Source organism: Salarias fasciatus, chromosome 14 (genome assembly GCF_902148845.1).
Source record: "Salarias fasciatus chromosome 14, fSalaFa1.1, whole genome shotgun sequence".
Lineage (NCBI taxonomy): Eukaryota > Metazoa > Chordata > Actinopteri > Blenniiformes > Blenniidae > Salarias > Salarias fasciatus.
Window position 1 is genome coordinate 4,010,383 of NC_043758.1, and position 19,627 is coordinate 4,030,009.

Below are 19,627 nucleotides of genomic sequence, written 5' to 3' on the forward strand. Positions count from 1 at the left end.
GAACGAGAAGAACAGCTGATGTAACTCTGCTCCTCTGACAGAAGAGGAAACACGCCACCTGGCGTTTCTTTGCAGAACTGCAGCTCTTCACTGGCAGGTTTCAGAGAAAACAGGCTGAACTCTCTGGGACTTCTCCTCTGATTTGAGCTCCGTCCACGTCTCCGATGTCCTCCGTCTTCTCCATCACAGTAGCCTGTTGTATGATGTATTTACCTCTGTGCAAATAAAAGGTTTCCTATAAAGAGAGTGATGCTTTCATTGACTGTCCCGGAGGAAGCAGCTCAGTGAAATGAATGAATGAATAAAAACGTCAAAGTGATGTTTGGACATTTGAGCCACAAGAAAATTCCCATCAGTTAATGTCAAAAACATCTGTTGGTGTTTGTAGTTTGTATGTGTTGAATAATGGTTAGAAGTGAATCATTCATTCATTCATTCATTCATCCATTCATTGATTCAACACACAGAGAGAAATATGCAGTTTCCACAGAGAGATCAACATGGACCTGAATCAAGAATATTAATATAGTATATCAGGAATAACACTTTTCCTCTAAATCTCTGGTGATCCCAAACATAAGTGAATCCACTGATTGTGTTATTTATAGATTTTTTTATTACTGATTTTATTGCAAAGTTACATTTAATTAAACTTGATTTTATTTTGAATTTGAAATAAAAAAGTACTCTAATATCATACATCGTTTAACAATATTCAAAAAGGTAGAAGTATAAACATATTAAATTGAACCCATTTTGCCTCAGTTAAATTCTATGGATAGTTTCTGTTTGTTTTGTATGAAGACCAAACAGATACTTCAAATTGACAGCATCTAAGATCTAAGGATTTCTATTTCAAGAATTAATAAAGTTTTTCTACTCTATATAAGAACTGTTCTTTTTATGGCCTGTGTATAATAACAGCAGTTCACAATGATATTCTGTGATTTCTATGAATTTGAAAAACATTCGCTCTGTGTGAGACAGACCGTGTGTGACGAGGACATTGATTTGGTTGAAGTGCTCTGAGGGGAAAAACTCACCTTCACAAATTAAAACTGCACTGGTAAGATCTGGGTTTGACATTCAGACTTTTTATTGGATTATTTTAATGTTAGAACAGTAATCAGATCCTCATAAATTCATTTAACATCATTTGATTCTGTCCTATGGGTCTGAACTCTACTTGATGAACAGTCATGCTCTATAAAACTAGTAGTCCTCATTTCATTGCTTTATTACATCCAAAAATGTCGAGCTAGTTGTCAACACTGTTAACAGATTAGAATTGCAAAGAGCATGAGCACTCAGTGTGTTTTGCTCGGTTACCTCACTACATTCAGAAAAGTGTAAAAGTTATAGCAGTTTTCAAATGGCTGTGTAAACACTATCTAGATCTGTCTGGAAAACACTTAAAGATCAAACTAATGAAAACATAACAAAGCCAGTGACTATTTTGTTGATGGAAATGATGTCAGGGCTTTTTAATTGTGATGACAGCAACACTTTCATTCACATGAAAAGTTTCTTCTGAGGAATGAATTATCTATTTTGAGCCATTTTGTAGCTGAACAGAATATCAGCTCAGATTTGCGGTTCCTACTGTTTTGAAACATTCATTAACTGTTGTGCAAAGTTAAAACGTTAAGTCAGAAATGCACCAAAACGAAAAAAAAACTAAATCTGGGGTTAAGTCTCGCGGTGACCTTTAGAGGGCGCTGATGAGCACCTGGGATGTTTGACCTGCGAAACACCATCGGAGAAGAAGAAAACCGGCGGCGACAGCAGAAGAAGAAGAAGCTGAAGCTCGATGTGTAGAATTCTGCACTTTCTGAGATTTTTCTTCACTTTCTTGTTGTCATTGACAGATTTAAACTGTTAAAAGTTATCGGTACAAACACTAACTACGAGGAGCGGCTGGCAGCGGGGTTGCAGAAATGAAGTGAGTATTTCCGAGACAGGAAAGATAAATTAGAACTGTAGTCGCAGCGAAGCCGTCAGGCTGTCAGAGTTAGCATGACTGCATCACGTTTAAACGCTTCAGAAATGTCTTAAAAATGAAACAAATCAACATTGTGTAACAGTGGCGTTTATTATACTGTTTTCACCAAATTCCGGGGAAGTTTCTCTGATGGTTCATTCGGGTTAAGTCTGCAGTTGAGGGGTTAATGTTCGCTTTTCTTCCTTCTCGTGTTTCATTCAAAACGCGTCTTTGTCGCTGACCCGCTGTTTGGACTCCAGGCTGAACATCGAGGGTCTGCTGGTGTATTTTCCTTATGACTACATCTATCCCGAGCAGTACTCCTACATGCTGGAGCTGAAGAGGACTCTGGACGCCAAGGTGGGTCACGCTGAAGCATCTCTGTGCTCCACTGGCAGATCCAGCATCAGTCACTGATAACAAACCTTTATTCAGAGCTCGTTTAGTGAGTTCAACTTATTGATTAAAACTAGTGACAACAGTTTAAAACAAACGTAGGTCTACAGGGTGACAATATTAATCATTAATGGTATCATAGTACTAAAGTGCACCAACTGGGCAGCCCGAAGATATTTCTAAAGAAGGTTTTGTACATTCATTAACAGTCATTCTGAAAAATAGTGTGTGATTATTTTTAATCCTGGTGTCCTAAGACATATTTGTACTGAATGCTTGCAAATCTTTTTTATTGTTTGTACCAGAGGTCATAAGATGATCCCATTCCGACAAGATAGAAGCCTCGGCTTCACAAAGGGACATTAATGCAATGTGTTCTCTGTTTTTCTCCTTCCTTTATCACATGATCATAATCGTGTCTCCTCCTATTGCTAAACAACTTCGACATTGATGCACGCACGCTGATGTGAAGCATCCAGAGCTGTCCTCGTGGTCTGGAGAGAAGAAGACTTTCCTCCTGTCACAACAGTGGATGAAATCTAGTCTTTATCGAGATGTGAATGTAATGTTCCACAAAAAGAAACGTGGATTGAACTAGTTCTGTTAACATTTTAAACACTGGGATGGTTCAAAGATACTTGAACTTCTCAGATGTGTTCTGGTTCCACACACATTCTCTGCATCGTTGATTTCACTCCGGCTTTGAACAAGACTTTAAAAAGAAAGTTCCACACCTGTTGCTGGTCTGCATGATGATTAGAACAGCCACAGCCTCCTCGCTTATTGCTGTACCTGCGTTGGCTTCACTCATCTGTGTGTTTTCAGGGTCATGGAGTCCTGGAGATGCCGTCAGGAACAGGGAAAACCATCTCCCTGCTGTCTCTCATTGTTGCCTACCAGAGGGTGAGTTCAGCTTCTCTCTGAGCTTCTAACATGGAGCTGAGCAGTCATGAATAATGTGTTTGGTTGTTTCTCCCAGGCTTTTCCTCTGGAGGTCACCAAGTTGATTTACTGCTCCAGAACAGTTCCTGAAATTGAGAAGGTGAGCTGACACTCCAGACACATTCACAGAAACATAAGACGGTAAAGGTGTGACGAGGGCTCTTTTCATCGAACCTGTGTCTGATTTCCAAGGTTGTGGAGGAGCTGAGGAAGCTGATGGAGTTTTACTCCAAAGAAACGGGAGAAACCAACAACTTCTTGGCTCTGGCGCTCTCCTCCAGGAAAAACCTCTGCGTGCACCCCGAGGTACCAGCTCCCGCCTGAGCGCCCAGACGAGCCCCTGGAGCGCTGTGAGTCTCACTGCCTGCTGCAGGTCCAGCGCTCCTGCTAACCTCTGATCTGAACGCGTTAGGTGAGCTCTCTGCGGTTCGGGAAGGAGGTGGACGGGAAGTGTCACAGTCTGACTGCGTCGTACATCCGGGCTCAGCGCCACAGTAACCCCAGCGTGGCCGTGTGCCGCTTCTACGAGGTAACGAGTCACGAATAACTGAAGCTACTGAAGAGTCCTGCAGCTGCTGATGTGTAGCGTTACAGTGAGGGAGATCTTGTCCACACAGCTGCAGCTCCGTCCTTCATGTTTCTGGTTTCCGTTGCAGGAGTTTGACGCTGTGGGCCGACAGGTGCCTCTTCCTGCAGGCATCTACAACCTGGATGACCTGAAGGAGGTGGGCAGGAGGAAAGGCTGGTGCCCGTACTACCTGGCCCGATACTCGGTACGTCTCCGAGCTCGTTTCACCCAGTCACCGGAATCGAACCGGGTTCTCACCCCATCCACCAGCAGCTGAGAGGACAGGCACACTTCTACTCCGATTACTTTGAATACTTTAAAAAAAATTTCCAGAAAGTGTAAATGTTCATCAATTTTAATTCCAAGTTTTATTGTTTATCATTTTAGCTCATGAAAATATTGGAATATTTCCAAAATTCAGATCTTTTTCATGTTTTCTTTTGACCAGAGGCCAGAATCGTCTCAATTGACCTTTTATTAAGGAACTTATTGAAATTCCTGGAAATGTAAAGTCTGCTGCTCGGCATGAAACTGACCAGAACCGAGCACTTCTATCTTAATATTCAATATTCTCTGAAGTGGAAACATGTCCTGATGGACTTCAGTCAAAGATTAACTCGACCGTCTGTTCTGTGTATTGTTTTATTCCCACATTGGAAGTGTTTGTTTGTGACACACTGTCATTTGTACATCTTGTATTTGAACTTCAAACAAACAGGTTTTTTAAAGAATGTATTTGCATTTTTACTTGCATCAATCATGTGCTTCAAACTTCACGACAGGCCAGAGTTTGTATTGATTTTGGAAAAGGTTTTGTTAGCAAACCTGATAAAGACTTAAAATGTTAAGAAGGCCTGAATCGCTGTAGTTTTCACATTTTGAGTGGAGTAATGCGTTTCTCTGTTCTGTCAGATCCTGCATGCGAACATCGTGGTTTACAGCTACCACTACCTGCTGGACCCCAAGATCGCCGACCTGGTGTCCAAAGAGCTGGCCAAGAAGTCGGTGGTGGTTTTTGACGAGGCTCATAATATCGGTGAGGAGATGAAACACGAGGATGTCAAGTCAGGACGGTTATATTTCCGTTAAATCTCGGTTATTCTGATGTTTGGTTATAATTTTTTTTGTCTTCTCCTCAGACAACGTGTGCATCGACTCCATGAGCGTGAACATCACCCGGCGCACGCTGGACCGCTGCCAGAGCAACGTGGACACTCTGCAGAACACCATACACAAGTGAGCGCCGTGCCGCCCGCCGTTTTCCCCCTGAGGGCCGCCGCCGTCTGATTCCTCTGCCGTCTGCCAGGATCAAAGAGACGGACGCCGCCAAGCTGAAGGAGGAGTACCGGCGGCTGGTGGAGGGGCTGAAGGAGGCCAACGTGGCCCGCGAGACCGACGTCTACCTCGCCAACCCGGTGCTGCCGGACGAGATCCTTCAAGGTTGGGACTCCGCCGGGACCGCAGGTCAAACCCCCGAACGCTCCACTTTCACTCAGAACGGAATCCGAACCTTCCGTTCCAGAGGCGGTTCCCGGGACGATCCGCACGGCCGAGCACTTCGTGGGCTTCCTGCGGCGCTTCCTGGAGTACCTGAAGTCGCGGCTGAGGGTCCACCACGTGGTGCAGGAGAGCGCGCCGCAGTTCCTCAAAGACATCTTCGACAAAGTCTGCATCGACCGCAAACCCCTCCGGTGGGCCTCAGCTCAGCGTGTGCTTGATGTTCCTGAGGAAAAACATGCAAACTGCAGGACTGTCCCGAGCGACGGCAGCAGCTCACCCTCCCTCTGCAACGTCCTCCGCAGGTTCTGCTCCGAGCGGCTGCAGTCGCTGCTCAGGACCCTGGAAATCGCCGACATCGCCGATTTCTCCGCCGTCACGCTCATTTCCAGCTTCGCCACTCTGGTCAGCACCTACAGTCAAGGTACCACACCCTTCAGACGACCTTCTCCTGAGACTATCAGAGAAACTTTCATATTAACTCGCCGTAATACGTACAGAACATTTATCAGATGTTAAAATAACTTGATTAACTGAAAGATTTAACAGTTTTTAACCCACAAAACACTGTTTTTAAGCAGGACGTCGTTTTTCTTTTTGTCTGCTGTGAAGGTTTTACGATCATCATCGAGCCCTTCGAAGACAGAACGCCGACGATCGCCAACCCCGTGCTGCATTTCAGGTGAGCCGACAACCAGTGTCCAAATATAAAACTACAGAAACGGCAAAGTAAGAGAAGCTGAAAGAAATGTTTCGGTTGATTGAAAGACAGAAAGACACAAACCTCCATCCAGCACATCAGCAGCTTTTCCTCTCGCTGTATCAAACAGTCTGAAGCAGCGCGGCCGAGGAAACGATCCTCAAATGACCCGATTTCTGCTGTATTCCCCCTCAGCTGCATGGACCCGTCCATCGCCATCAAGCCGGTGTTCCAGAGGTTCCAGTCGGTCATCATCACCTCCGGGGTGAGTTACCGTCTCCTGCACGCCGCTCAGTCCGCCCGCTGAGACACAGTTTAACCTTTAAGTGACGGAAAACGTGAGTTTGATCAGTTTTTCTGTCATAAATCTCGTTTCTGTTTTTCACATTGTGAACGTGTGTCAACAAGAAGCGCTTTTTATGCTTCATGTCAGGATTTTCTGTTGTTTTCAGTCTGAAGTCCATCAAGAAACCAATGAACATTAACAGGGCTTTACTTCCACTTTTTGAATGATTGAATTCAATCTCTTCTTCTGTTTTGTACCTTTTTCTTTATTTATTCTACCACTTTCTTAATCAGCTTCCTTAAAAGTAAGCAGTCAGACATCCGGGTTGAGTCCTCAGGAAGAGAAAAAGGTTTTCAGAATCAAAGTGTCATAATCTCCCAGCAGACAAAAAGTAACAGTTTAATTCAAAACTGGAGAATAAAACCAGCAGCTGCAGTTTTTCTCTCACGTCTTTAGTCAGCCGAAGACAGAAGATCAGAATGTGATCCTGCTTTTAGGAGAATCGTCGCTCTATTTATTGTTTTTATTTCTGAAGAAGAGAAGTCAGGATTGTGATTTCTAATCGTCCCGTCTGATCGAGTGACTCTGATCGATTGATCGATCGCTCTGCTCCTCAGACTCTCTCTCCTCTGGACATCTATCCCAGAATCCTCGACTTTCGGCCCGTCACCATGGCGTCCTTCACCATGACGCTGGCGCGGACGTGCCTCTGTCCTCTGGTGTGTGAGAGCACACACACACACACACACACACACACACACACACACACACACACACACACACACACACACACACACACACACACACACACACACACACACACACAGCCTCCTTCACATATTTCTCTCTTTTGTGTGCAGATCGTTGGGAGAGGAAACGATCAGGTGGCTCTGAGCTCCAAGTTTGAGACTCGAGAAGACTTTGGTTTGTAGAAACGTCTGATATGTAAATAAGTCATTAAATTGTCACTGACTTGACGTTTAACTGTCGACGCCACAGACTGATCAGTCATCTCCAGTGATCAGCATCTTATTCTGAACAAAGCAGCGTTAATCTGAAAGCTGTGGCTTCATAATGTTTTGTTTTTCCAGCTGTGATCCGTAACTATGGCAACCTCCTCCTGGAGATGTCGGCCATCGTTCCCGACGGCATCGTGGCGTTTTTCACCAGCTACGTCTACATGGAGAACATCGTGGCGTCCTGGTACGAGCAGGTTGGTGCCTCTCGTCCGGGTGTGTCGCTTTTCTTTCTATTGAATTCTTATTTTGACACATTATGTGTGTGTGTGTGTGTGTGTCTGTGTGTGTGTCTGTGTCTGTGTCTGTGTCTGCAGGGCATCCTGGAGAACATCCAGAGGAACAAGCTGATCTTCATCGAGACGCCGGACGCGGCCGAGACCAGCATGGCTCTGGAGAAGTACCAGGAGGTGAGGGACCGCTGGCCTCTGTCCGATAAGCTGAGTGACGCGGTGGAGAAGTGTGTTTGGCTCCTCTTACCCGGTCCGTTTCCCCGCAGGCCTGTGAGAACGGCAGAGGAGCCATCCTGCTGTCCGTGGCTCGAGGGAAAGTGTCTGAAGGAATCGACTTCGGTGAATAAACACAGTGAAACGTTGGTTTTTGTTGGTTTTCCCCGTTTGAGTCGGCGTGTCTCACTCCTGCTTTGTGCTCAGTGCATCACTTCGGCCGCGCCGTCCTCATGTTCGGAGTTCCGTACGTCTACACCCAGAGCCGCATCCTGAAGGTCAGACACGCTTCCTGCTTCGCCAAACACTCACAGGACCTTTAGGGACTCTGAAGGGAAGAAAGGGTCAGTCTTAAGGAATTAAATCAGGAATAAAAAAACAATGAAGAGACTCATAAAGGACAGAAACAAGTGAAAGAAGAGACGAAGGAGTAGATGAGAAACTGGCAACAAATGAAACTAAAGAAGACAAAAGGAGAAAAACAGGTGAATGAAACAAGATAATAGAAGAAACGATCAGGTGAAGAGAAAATAAAGGGAAACAGTGAGAATTCAGAAGAATTACATCAGAGACAAAAACTTTGAGAAGATTAAAAAGTAAAAAGATCAGTAAGAGAAGTAGAAAGAATTTGTTATATGTAATACATTTTCAGATCTTGAAGTGTTTCTCCACTTTGTGCTCACAGCTCGATCTGCAGTGAAAAACACGTTTTCTAAACTGAAGTGTGTGTTCAGTGTTTTTAAGTGTTTCTCCTCAGTCTCCAGTTTGCTCTGAAGGAATTGTTTTCGTTTCACTAAACATGAAACTCATCTGCTGCTCAACTTTCACTGTCACACATCTCCTGTCACAACTACCCCCCCAGGCTCGTCTGGAGTACCTCCGGGACCAGTTCCAGATCCGAGAGAACGACTTCCTGACGTTCGACGCCATGCGCCACGCGGCTCAGTGCGTCGGCCGAGCCATCAGAGGGAAGACCGACTACGGACTCATGATCTTCGCCGATAAGGTTCGAGCTGACCTCCTGATGGTCACTTCCTTCCTCTTTTCCAGCCGTGTCCTCATCTCCCTCCTCCGTCTCCATCTCCGCAGCGCTACGCCCGAGCGGACAAGCGCGGGAAGCTTCCCCGCTGGATCCAGGAGCACATCAGCGACGGCAGCCTCAACCTGACGGTGGACGAGGCCGTGCAGCTGTCCAAGCACTTCCTGCGGCAGATGGCTCAGCCGTTCCGACAGGTGCCGCCTCGCAGACCACCGAGGACGCTGGGAGAGGTTGAACCTGCTCAGATCAGCTCATCTCTCTGTGTTTCTGCCTCTTCCTCCTCCTCCTCCTCCTCCTCCTCCTCCTCCCCCCCCTCCCGTCTCCCTGCAGGAGGACCAGCTGGGTCTGTCTCTTCTGACTCTGGAGCAGCTCCAGTCGGAGGAAATGCTCCAGAAAATCGCTCAGATCGCTCACCAGAGCTGAAAGGTGAGGCGGCGGCGCAGGGTCGTCGCCACGGCAACGCACGCCTCCACCCGTTACCGACGACGGCTCCATTTCAACAGGCGGAGCCGAGCGACCGGAACACCTGTTTTAAAATCATTGATCGAGTATTGGAGGAACATTTTGATCAGTCGAAGATCAGAAAGTCAAAGTTAATGAAACGTCTAAAAAAGTATTTTAAGATTTTTCTCTTGAGGAAGAAACATCTGGAGAAGCTTCACCGGGCCTGAAGAAACAGGAAGTTCAGTCAGAAACACACATTCAGCTGTGTTCAGACCTTAACTCATCGCTGAGCAGCTTCCTCCAGAAGAAGACTCCTCCTGGAACCGAGCTCCACACCAACAGGAGGCTTTCGGCCAGATTCCGTTTTCCCGTCTGTCATACAGACTCAAACCGCGGCTCGTCTGCAGCTGTAAATATTCACGTTTTGTACTGAGCGGCGCCGTTTTTCTGTCTCCATAAACGTTTTGTAGAAAACTGCTTTGCTTGTTTTCTGGATTTTATTTTATTTCATATTGAACCATCCGGGAAAAAGTTTGTCTCAGATTAGAACCACTTTAATACCTCAGTATCAAATTTAAACACTTTTAAAACCTAAATTTACTTTGTAACAACCAATCCTGCAATAATTGTCCTTAAAGTCGCATTTAAAAATGTAATTTTTTTTTGGGGTACTTTTCAAAACCCTGTAGATTTCTCATCTCTAATTGGGGCTAAATATGAAAAACTGATTAAATTTACATTATTGGCTTCATTCATTTTAAAATGAGTACAATAATGATGCAGGGAGGTGTTAGTTTATTGTTACTTGTCCTAAATATCACTAAAGGTTTATCTAAGAACATGAGATTGAAAAAACAAAACAACCGGATCAGTTTCTCTGTTTTTATTTCAGCTCAAGTTACAAATATAAAATACAAACAATCATCTTCAGCAGAGTAGCGAGCCTCACGCTCCACTTCCTACATCATTTATCTTTGTTAAGCTCTGTAACAGACTCTGGTTTCTATGGTAACTAACGTAGTGCGATTTCAGCCCTCTAAACAACGAACCGTGTCAAACGGACCATCGGTAAAGCCGCCGTCATGAGCAGGACAGAGTGGTGAGCGGAGCCGCCGGAGGTTTCCTCATCGTACATTCAGGAGTGTGAGAGGAGAAGCGGTTCGTTTATAGCGTTTAAAACTTTAACCTGAAATGTGTTAATTTCATTGTATTCCTTTTAAAGGATTTTTTATTTATTTTTTTTTAATAAAACACTCAGGCACATTTACAGCTTTGGATGTTCTGATAAAACAGAAACTCGTCGTCGGCGTATTGCTCGACTCCGGGAGTCTGAATACCTGCCGGTCTGATTTCATCCTGTTTCGTTCTGAACTCTGACGATCAGACTTGGGGGTAATTTCCCTCTCTGACCACTAGAGGTCACCGTACGACAACAGAACGCTGTTACAGTACCGAAGAAACACTGCGACTGGAATAAACCACTTCGTCACGTATCGTTTTAAAGGTGTGACTTTAAAGCCCAGGAAATATTTCCACATCTTCAACAATGTGTTTAAATAATTAGGAGAGGAGGATTGTGGGATATCAAGACCCACACACTCCAAATTCAACTTCACACTCCTCAAATAGAAAAATATGAGTGTTTCATATGATATTTTTAATCTTAAAAAACCTGATTGATTGAGGTCATATAAATATGTTAAAATATCTTTAAAGTCTGGTCCTTGTTTGAGGCGTAAACCAAACCTCCAGCAGGATTTAGCGGAATGTCTGTAAACGCTTCTGCACATCATCTAAAATCTGACCTGGAAAAAAACCCTCGTTTCTCACTTCTTCTCACTTTAGTGTGTTTTTAAACATGAGTACCTGCAGTTTTAAGAAGAATTGAAGTTTAAGAGCTTACAAAGCCGAAGGGACAGGATTAGTGGGATTAATGTTCAGTGGAATTAAACAGTCTGGTTAAAGTTAAAGAGTTAATGAGCGTCTAAAATCAGGAATGCGTCAATCTGAGATGAGGAGGAATGAAATGTCGGAGTGTAAATCCGCCCTACAGCTGGTGTACTGGAGGTAATCGTGTCATTTTTACATTTTTCATCCAGACGATTCAGAAAATGTTGATTTCTTGGAAAATATTGTAAAACTTTCGCTGTCGGAGGAAATCGGAGCCGGTTTGTCTCCCGAGGAGCCTGGAAGTGGAGGATCCTCCATGACGGTGGGGGCTCAGTGTGTGTGTGTGTGTGTGTGTGTGTGTGTGTGTGTGTTAGCTGGTCCCGCCCAGCGAGCCCCTCCTGGTCAGACTCTGCGTGCTGGAGCTCAGACCTCGGCCCTCCGACAGGTGACTGGACTGAGGAGCAAAACACAAAACATAACGTCAGAAATGACTCCATCTCATGGTCTGAAATGAGGTTTTAACTGGCTGGTGCAGTGGGAAGTCCTGCTGCCTCACTGGCGTCGGACCCCGGTTCAAGGCCAGGCTTTCTCTGTGGAGTTTGCATGTTGCTTCTGCTCACCTGGGCGCCGTCCTGACTCTCTCGAGCGCCGACGTTCAGAACGTTCAGGGAGTTCGCCCTCTTCATCCTGAAAGTTCAGCCAGTCATCTGAGATCAGCTCTGATCAAACCAAAAGACGCTCCTCTCTCAGCATCACTCAGAACATTACCCAGCATTCCTTGGGGCGGCTTCCTCTACGCCGACCCCCTTCAGCTTGCGGACCAGCTTCTCGCTGCTGCGGCGGATCGACTCCCGCAGTTTGGTGAAGGAGCCGCTGCGCTTCAGGCCGCCGAGTCCGTCCGGCGCCGAGCCGCCGTCCTCCGGGCCCGACCAGCTGGGACGGCCGTCACCTTGACGACGGACGGAGAGAGACGGCCACAGCTGAGCGAGGGGACGGAGCGTCACAGGCATTTACGTTTGTAGCGGAGGAGCGTACCTTCCACCGACCCGAACTCCTTTTCGTGCGCTCTGGTCAGGATCTCTTTGTAAAGAGCTTCGGCCTGTCTGTATTTCCCCTGCTTCAGGTAGCAGGACGCCTGACGGAGAAGACAACAACGCGATGAAGACTCACACACTCTCACACACACACATGCATGAAAAAGCAGGAATAGTCAGTCATGAGGCAGTGTTCCAGGTCTGTTCCCGGCCTTCCCCTCCGTTCCCCTGACAGTCTCCTCTCACCAGGTTGTTCTTGGTCTTGGCCACGTTGGCGTCGTCCGGCCCCAGCTTGCTCTGGTAGATGTGCAGCGCTCGCTCGTAGTACTGCTCCACCTCCTGGTATTTGCCCTGATTCTGGCACAGCAGAGCCAGGTTGTTCAGCTGCTTGGCCACATCTGGATGGTCTGTGCCCAGAACCTGAGGAGGGAACACACACACACACACACACACACACACACACACCGATCACCAACCCACTTCTATGTTGTCTGCTTTGAGATTTAAAAAAAAAAAAAAAAAGTTTTATTTGAAATTTTTACATTTTTCTTGCTGGTTTGTCGGGCCGGATTGCAGCATCTTATAGGCCAGTTTTGGTCCACGGGCCTTTTGTTTGATAACTGATATAAAGGCTAATCTGACTTTTCAAAGTAAAGGCCTCTTGTAAGCTTCTTACAGGCCATTTTCCTCTCTCCGGAGCCCAACACAAGTTAAAAATATCCTTTCTACTGGGCTCCGTCTTACAATCACAAGGTTCTTGCTTCGATCCCACATTTGGCCGGAGAAGTGTGTCGAGGTGTGTTTGTTTGAGCAACACAATTAATCTGAAGTTTCCCCGCACAATAAAGCTCCAGTACTTCAGCACTGATGTGTAAATGTGAACGAGAGTTTAAAAACAGGTGAAAATATGCTCAATAGCACAAGACCATTTGTCATTTAACAGAAAAAAATATAAGGAACATTGATATTTTATCAGATTGTTAAAATAAGCTGCAGAGTCAGTATAAAAACAAACAGTGATGACAATAAAGGTTTTCTTACCTTCTCTCTGATCTCTAGAGCTCTTTTACAAAGTGGTTCTGCCTCTTTGTATTTTCCTCTTTTCCCATAAAGCACTGCAAGGTTGTTGAGTGTTGCTGCCACCTACACACACACACACACACACACACACACACACACACACACACACACACACACACACACACACACACAGGCTGTGCATTATGCCCGATTGAGCCAAAAACATATCCAACAACCCCAAAAAGGCCATAAATGAGAATAATTTGACTTCCAATAAACATATTAATTAACCAGCTGAAAAGGGGGCTACATAAAACGACTGTAATGTTATTAGGATTATTATCAGGTAAAGATAATTCTTCCACATCATCCCCCATTTAGATATTTCATTTGAGGGAGCATCTGTTTTGCATTTACAGTTCAGAAAAGCTTCAGCAACTGCAGCACTGAAAATGGTGTAGTTGACATGACAGGCTACAAGGTGGCGCTGCAGGTTGTTGACGAAACTACTCGAATATCAGAGCAGAAAAATAGGCTGGGAACGTTAATAATCGAGAGAATCAGACTTTCATATTTACAGACAACTACTAGGGCTGAATAATAACTGCAAAACTACATTTAAAATTAGAATCCGGACTTGGAGTCGTGTCACTACGGAGGCCGCCATGTTTGTTATTGTCTGTAGACTCGCGCATGCGCAGGTGTAGTCGCGCGGCGGTTTTCTCTCGGGACGAGCCCGAGCGCCTCAGAAAAGTTCAAAGGCCTTATTCACACAACAATGAAAACGAGTGAAAACACAGAACTTAAATCACTTTAGGGTTGACTGTTAAACGGTGGTTTCTGTCAAGGTGAAACTTTTCTTTGGCGCTCCTGAGACCCCGGAAAGACCGCGGAAGCGCTGCGCCTGCGCATGACAGCCACGTCCTCCTCTGCTCATGCGGCGGCCTCCAGCGTATTAAATTCAGCCCCTATTCTAGTTTTATCGGGCGAAGTTGGTGCCTATAGAGCATCTCATTCTTCAGTTGGATATTCTCCACTGTTAATATTTACAGCATGTTGTTCTCTGCACGCTGGATGGTTTAATTACAGAAACCACAGCGCCACCTCGTGCCCTGGCATGCTAACTACTTCACAAAACTTTCCTGAAACAAAAAATGCCAAAACTATTTGCTCATATTTGAAATGTTGTCTTGTGAGCGTCTGAAACAGTGGTTCTGAAACCTGGCTCATCTGGCACAGAGATCAGAAGATTTTTCTTAAATGTATTAATTTATTTTATTCATGGATGTTGGAGAGACTGATGTGTCCACTCATGCTTGTCTTCACTGGGACATCTCGGTGAATCAGAAATCTTTCAGGGTTTCACAGGACAACAGGTTCAATGAGCTGTTACAGCAGGAGGGAAGCTCACAGCTGGATGGTCCATCCCAAGAGTTTTCTCTCTGATCGCCAGCGCGTCGTTTAGCAGGTTCGCCGCTTCTTTGTATTTGTTCTGGTCCCTGAAGCAAGGAAAAATAAAGAAAATGTCATTTTTGTGCTGCATTTAACAAAAGAAACATAAAGAATAGTAGGAATTCTGGTCTTTGATCGGGGAAGCAGCCTCACCTGTACACCAGCGCCAGGATGTTGAGCATGGTGGCCACGTCGGGGTGGGTGTGGCCTGAAGACTTCTCCAGATCCTCCAAAGCCTGTTGAGACACCGCCAGCTGAGTCAGAGGGGTTTGAGCTGCAGGCCCGGGGCAGCGGCGGCCCGGCGGGTTCCCTCCCACCTGTTTGCAGAGTGGGACGGCCACCTCGTAGCGGCCCTGCGACGCGTACTGGATGACCAGGTTGTGGAGCGTGCGGAGGCGGGCGGGGATCTCGTAGCCGCCCTGCTGAGCCGCTGCTGCGGCGCTGCTGTGGTGAGGCTGAGACACTGAAACACAAACTTTTTCTCACTATCCTGTCTTTTCTCCCACTATCCTCCAGCATCCCTCAGTGTCTGATTCTGTGGAGGTTTCTTCCTGTTTAAAGGATTTTTCTTTATCTTTCCAATGACACCTGACATGAATAAACAGGCCGTCTTGATCACATGCTCTCTTTCCATTTTCACTTCATGTGATGAAGACGCTCAGAATGTGACATCAAAGCTTGAAATGTGCTCGTTGTGTGCAAAAAGTCACCGAGCCTTTCCCTGAGGAGGAGAGCCACAGAGCCCCGAGAAAGTCTTTTCACTGTGGAGTTTGTTTGTTCTCCTTCAAATGACTGGTCTGAATAATCCAGATCCCACGATCTGAACACATTTAGTCACTTCAGATTAGTTTTATTGTCTCTCTCGCTTTGTCTCTCACTGTTCTGGACTGAAGACCTGCTCGTTATTTACCTGTTTTTATTGCAGGTATGATGAACTGATGGACAGGCGATAAGAGTGAAAATAAACAGATTGTCCAGGGTTAGGAGGAAAGTGTGCTTGTCAGCATGTAAACTCCATCAGACAGAGAAACTATGTAAAAAGAAACCAGTGACATATCAATAATAATAATGACAAAAACGAGAAGAAGAAGTTGAATCTCACTCTGTGACTGCTCTTCGTCGTCAGCAGGAAAAAGGTCATCCAGCGATTCCTTGGTGGAGGAAGGAACTTTATCATCCTGACAAACAAATACAATAAAGATAGAATCCTAATGTGAAAATGATCGATATAGAAGATGTAAAAGAAGAATAAAAATCTGTTTATTAGCAAAAACTAGTGTCAGTAATCATAGTTTCAGTGAGGCTTCCGGGCATAGAGCATTTGGAACAGTGTAAAATGGACTTAGAATAAAAAAAAAGTGTTTTTAGGCTGACTCACAGACGTACAAAAAACTTAGAAGAGCTCATAAATGTGTGTATATGTGCTCGAGTAGAGTTAAACCAAGAGTGATTATTAGACATTAATTATACTGAAAACCTCCAGAAATCACAGGTTGCTTGAGTGTGCAGCAGTAATAACAGTTTCCCACCGTGAAGCTGTGCTTCGGGTCAGACTGTTATTAAAGCAGGTTTACTGGAGCTTTTAAACACCCGTTTCAGTCCCACTGCAGCAGAAACCTCCCAGGATCCACACACTCTCTCCGGGCAGGACTCTGGATTTGTCAGACACTTGAATTGACACACACTGCGTGCGCTGGAGCCCTTCCTGAGCATGAACAGGCAGTGGGTTTGCATGCTGCTCCTCCTCCTCCTCACCAGCGGCGGCTCCTCCTGGTCGTATTTGCGGATGGAGGACATGAACTGCAGGTGCCTGTTCTGCTCCTCCAGGGTGACCACGTCCTGCTCCCGGTCCTGCAGCCGCTGCTGGGCGCCGGCCAGCTCGTCCCGCAGCCACTGGTTCTCCTGACAGAGACGCCGCACCTGAGGGCGAGCAGCAGGAAGTGAGAAGGAAGCCAGGAGGAAGTGAGGAGGAGACAAGCTTCAAACACAGCAGCAGCAGCAGGAGGAGGAGGAGGACTGCATCTGAACACATTTTACTTTGGAATCAAAATGAAGCCGGGAGACATTATTAGGGTTAGGGTGATACATAAACTGATGAAGCCACAGTAGTCGTGTCAACTTGTGGGTTAGCGAGGCACTTGGCTACCGAGCGTCGTGTTTCCATGACGACTGGCCGAGTCGGAGGAGTCATGTTTCCCGTCCATCAGCGTGTGTTCATTATCCTGGAAACTCACCTGAGCTCGCAGCTTTTGTTTTTCAGCCTCCAGTGAACCTAGATGAGCCGACAGCGCCATCATCACCTGGAGGAGGGGAGGGGAAACAATAAAGAAATATATATATGTATATATATGGCCAGCTGTCTCTCTGCTGACGGTACCTGAGCCTCGCTCAGGCCCAGCTCGATCCTTTCCAGCGACTCTCGGATGATGCCGCTCTTCTCCTGCTCCACGCTGCCGCTGTCCGCCGCCGGCCGGCGGTCCACCGCCTCCTGCAGGCTCTCCAGCAGGCTGCAGTTCTCGCCGCGCAGGGCCTCCAGCCCGGCGATCACCTGCTGCGTGCTGCACAGGATCTCCTCCGCCGACAGCATGGCCCCGGCTTCAGGGTCCAGACACCAGGACGTCCAGCTGGAATGCGAGAGGAAGAACAGTTTTTATAGCATTTACAGTCATTATCAGTTCTATTCTCAATAAACATGCTAACATTGTTTTCCAAAGTAAAATAAATTATCCTAAACTCCACGTGCTCTCGGGGGCCCTCTGGTGGTCGCGGGGCCCTGGTGCACCCTGATGTGTTGCACATGGCTCAGGCTGCTTTGCAGTTCGCATGTTCGCATGTCTGCACGCTCACACAAATGCATCTGTTATTTTAAAGGTTAGAATCGTGGTTGAATAAGGAATCAGACATGGGACGGCGTGCACACGCGCACGCGCTCCATCTCCACGCGCTTTGTTTACTGTGGGCGGCGCCAAAAGGCCTCAGCGTCGCTGCTACATGTCAACACTAATGTGATTATTAAAGTCAACATGTCTGCAGAGCTGACCGAGACGATTCTCTCAGCGCCTTTAAGCAGAATTAAATGGTTCCGTTTGTAAATAATAATAATAATTAAAAAAAAGCTCACGTATTAAACCACCCGCTGCGTTACATTTGCCAGGTGTAAACAGGTAAACTCTCCTCGCGGGGTATTACAGTATTTAGCGGCTGTTGGCAGCCTACCTGCTCGCTCCCGGCTCCCGTCGCGCGCTCCGCTGCTTCTCTTCTCACGCTTTCAGCCGGAAGCGGCTCGGTTCGCATGAAAGGAGGAGACTCGGTCAGTGGCGGAGCCGCATCGCTCCTCTCAGGTGAGTCCAGGCAGGTGAGAGGCTGAAAAAACACCCTCCGATTCACCTGCCGCCTCCTCCAGCCATCATCACCACCTTCATCATCATCATCATCATCATCACCACAGAGCCGCGAGCGTCAAGGCGGCGTCACGGCGGCGTCACTTCCGCTACGCAACGCCAGAATAAAAGACCTCTAAATATAAATAAATAAATAAATAAATAAATAAATAAATAAATAAACAAATAAATAAAACTGCATGCAAATAAGATAATCCTTAATTGTCCCAAAGTTGTGGAAATTTTCTTTATTGAGGCAGCAAATGGACAGAAGTAAAATAGTCACAAACAAAAAGAAAACAAACAATAATATTAGGTACGAGAAACAAAAACAACAGTAACATTAAAGTAAACACACACTGCGATATTCTTTAACATTCTGGCATGATAAAATGATTTGAATCATTGGAAATATATTGGAGATTTAGCCTCATTATGTGTTTATACGTTTTAAATAAGCAATAGTCTGGGTTATATTTTCATTTTTTCTCCAAATTTGAATTTTGTTAAGAAGATAAAGTTGTTTCCAGAAATGAAAAGAACCTCGATACCTTGTGTGAGCTGCGTCCTGTCCCATAAAGTCCTCATAGATAGATAGATAGATAGATAGATAGATAGATAGATAGATAGATAGATAGAAATTTAAGTTTTCAATAGCAACATAACCTTAACATGTTAGTACACAAAACTCTTTTAATTTTAAGATCAATGAAATCTATATAAACAAAGGACTTCTAATTTTAAAATTACAGAAATACCAAATGTATTTACATTGAGCCTCATTATGTGTTTATACGTTTTAAATAAGCAATAGTCTGGGTTATATTTTCATTTTTTCTCCAAATTTGAATTTTGTTAAGAAGATAAAGTTTTTTCCAGAAATGAAAAGAACCTCGATACCTTGTGTGAGCTGCGTCCTGTCCCATGAAGTCTTCATAGATAGATAGATAGATAGATAGAAATTTAAGTTTTCAGTAGCAACATAACCTTAACATGTTAGTACACAAAACTCTTTTAATTTTAAGATCAATGAAATCTATATAAACAAAGTACTTCTAATTTTAAAATTACAGAAATACCAAATGTATTTACATTGAATACACTGTATTTAAACATCTCAATGCACAGTGATTTAAATTGATTAAAGCGACCTGGCAATTTGAAAAGTAAGTGCAGTACACTATGTCAGCCCTGCTAGAAAAACCAGCATAGACCAGCAAAATGATGCTGGTCTGTGCTGGTTTTTCTAGCAGGGAGGTTCATAGACATTCACAATCACATTGGATCAGTCCTAATGTGATCATGCCAGCAATGAATGCTTTAAAAATAGTTAAAATACGATACATAACAAAATAGATAAGCTAGTCAATACATACAAAATATAAACTATGATTATTTATTTAAAAAGCAAACTTCCTGGCTTTCCAAATATATTATTAACTAGACACACACAATGTGCAAAAAGAAGTTGTCTATGAAATCATAAAATCATAACAGTCAGGCAGTAAAGATTTAACTTCACCAGTATTGTTTCAA

The 19,627-nt window shown here is 45.1% G+C and overlaps 2 protein-coding genes across 3 annotated transcripts; one reads left to right on the top strand and one right to left on the bottom strand.

Moving 5' to 3' along the window:
- The first annotated feature begins 1,789 nt into the window (after window positions 1-1,789).
- ercc2 (excision repair cross-complementation group 2) lies at window positions 1,790-9,856 on the top strand. Its single transcript, XM_030108256.1, has 23 exons — window positions 1,790-1,942; window positions 2,242-2,341; window positions 3,203-3,280; window positions 3,357-3,419; window positions 3,512-3,625; window positions 3,732-3,848; window positions 3,976-4,092; window positions 4,800-4,923; window positions 5,027-5,123; window positions 5,194-5,327; window positions 5,410-5,578; window positions 5,690-5,808; window positions 5,997-6,066; window positions 6,280-6,349; window positions 6,988-7,089; window positions 7,231-7,294; window positions 7,462-7,583; window positions 7,704-7,796; window positions 7,886-7,958; window positions 8,040-8,110; window positions 8,695-8,838; window positions 8,922-9,065; window positions 9,202-9,856. Exons 1-23 carry the CDS (start codon window positions 1,938-1,940, stop codon window positions 9,292-9,294), a joined length of 2,283 nt encoding a protein of 760 aa, XP_029964116.1. The 5' UTR covers window positions 1,790-1,937; the 3' UTR covers window positions 9,295-9,856.
- Window positions 9,857-10,523: 667 nt separating this feature from the next.
- On the bottom strand, window positions 10,524-18,137 carry klc3 (kinesin light chain 3). 2 transcript variants are annotated; one of them, XM_030108282.1, is made up of 14 exons: window positions 17,928-18,137; window positions 17,089-17,306; window positions 16,946-17,011; window positions 16,467-16,631; window positions 15,814-15,889; window positions 15,029-15,174; window positions 14,865-14,947; window positions 14,671-14,758; window positions 13,281-13,382; window positions 12,486-12,659; window positions 12,241-12,340; window positions 11,974-12,154; window positions 11,826-11,892; window positions 10,524-11,659 (listed from the first exon to the last, which is right to left on the bottom strand). In XM_030108282.1, the coding sequence occupies exons 2-14, from the start codon at window positions 17,296-17,298 to the stop codon at window positions 11,576-11,578; spliced, it is 1,542 nt and encodes a 513-aa protein (XP_029964142.1). In that variant the 5' UTR covers window positions 17,299-17,306; window positions 17,928-18,137; the 3' UTR covers window positions 10,524-11,575. The 2 variants fall into 2 exon arrangements, with proteins under 2 accessions (XP_029964142.1, XP_029964141.1); XM_030108281.1 differs by having other exon boundaries at window positions 17,089-17,335.
- Window positions 18,138-19,627: the final 1,490 nt, after the last annotated feature.

Excerpts from the sequence above, each read along its gene's own strand:
- klc3 (XM_030108282.1), bottom strand. The coding sequence starts at position 17,298 with ATGCTGTCGGCGGAGGAGATCCTGTGCAGCACGCAGCAGGTGATCGCC. Across the intron at positions 17,012-17,088 it reads TGGGCCTGAGCGAGGCTCAG|GTGATGATGGCGCTGTCGGC; the intron begins GTACCGTCAGCA and ends CCCCTCCTCCAG. Across the intron at positions 13,383-14,670 it reads TTGGGATGGACCATCCAGCT|GTGGCAGCAACACTCAACAA; the intron begins GTGAGCTTCCCT and ends GTGTGTGTGTAG.
- ercc2 (XM_030108256.1), top strand. Across the intron at positions 3,281-3,356 it reads TCATTGTTGCCTACCAGAGG|GCTTTTCCTCTGGAGGTCAC; the intron begins GTGAGTTCAGCT and ends TGTTTCTCCCAG. Across the intron at positions 5,809-5,996 it reads GGTCAGCACCTACAGTCAAG|GTTTTACGATCATCATCGAG; the intron begins GTACCACACCCT and ends TCTGCTGTGAAG.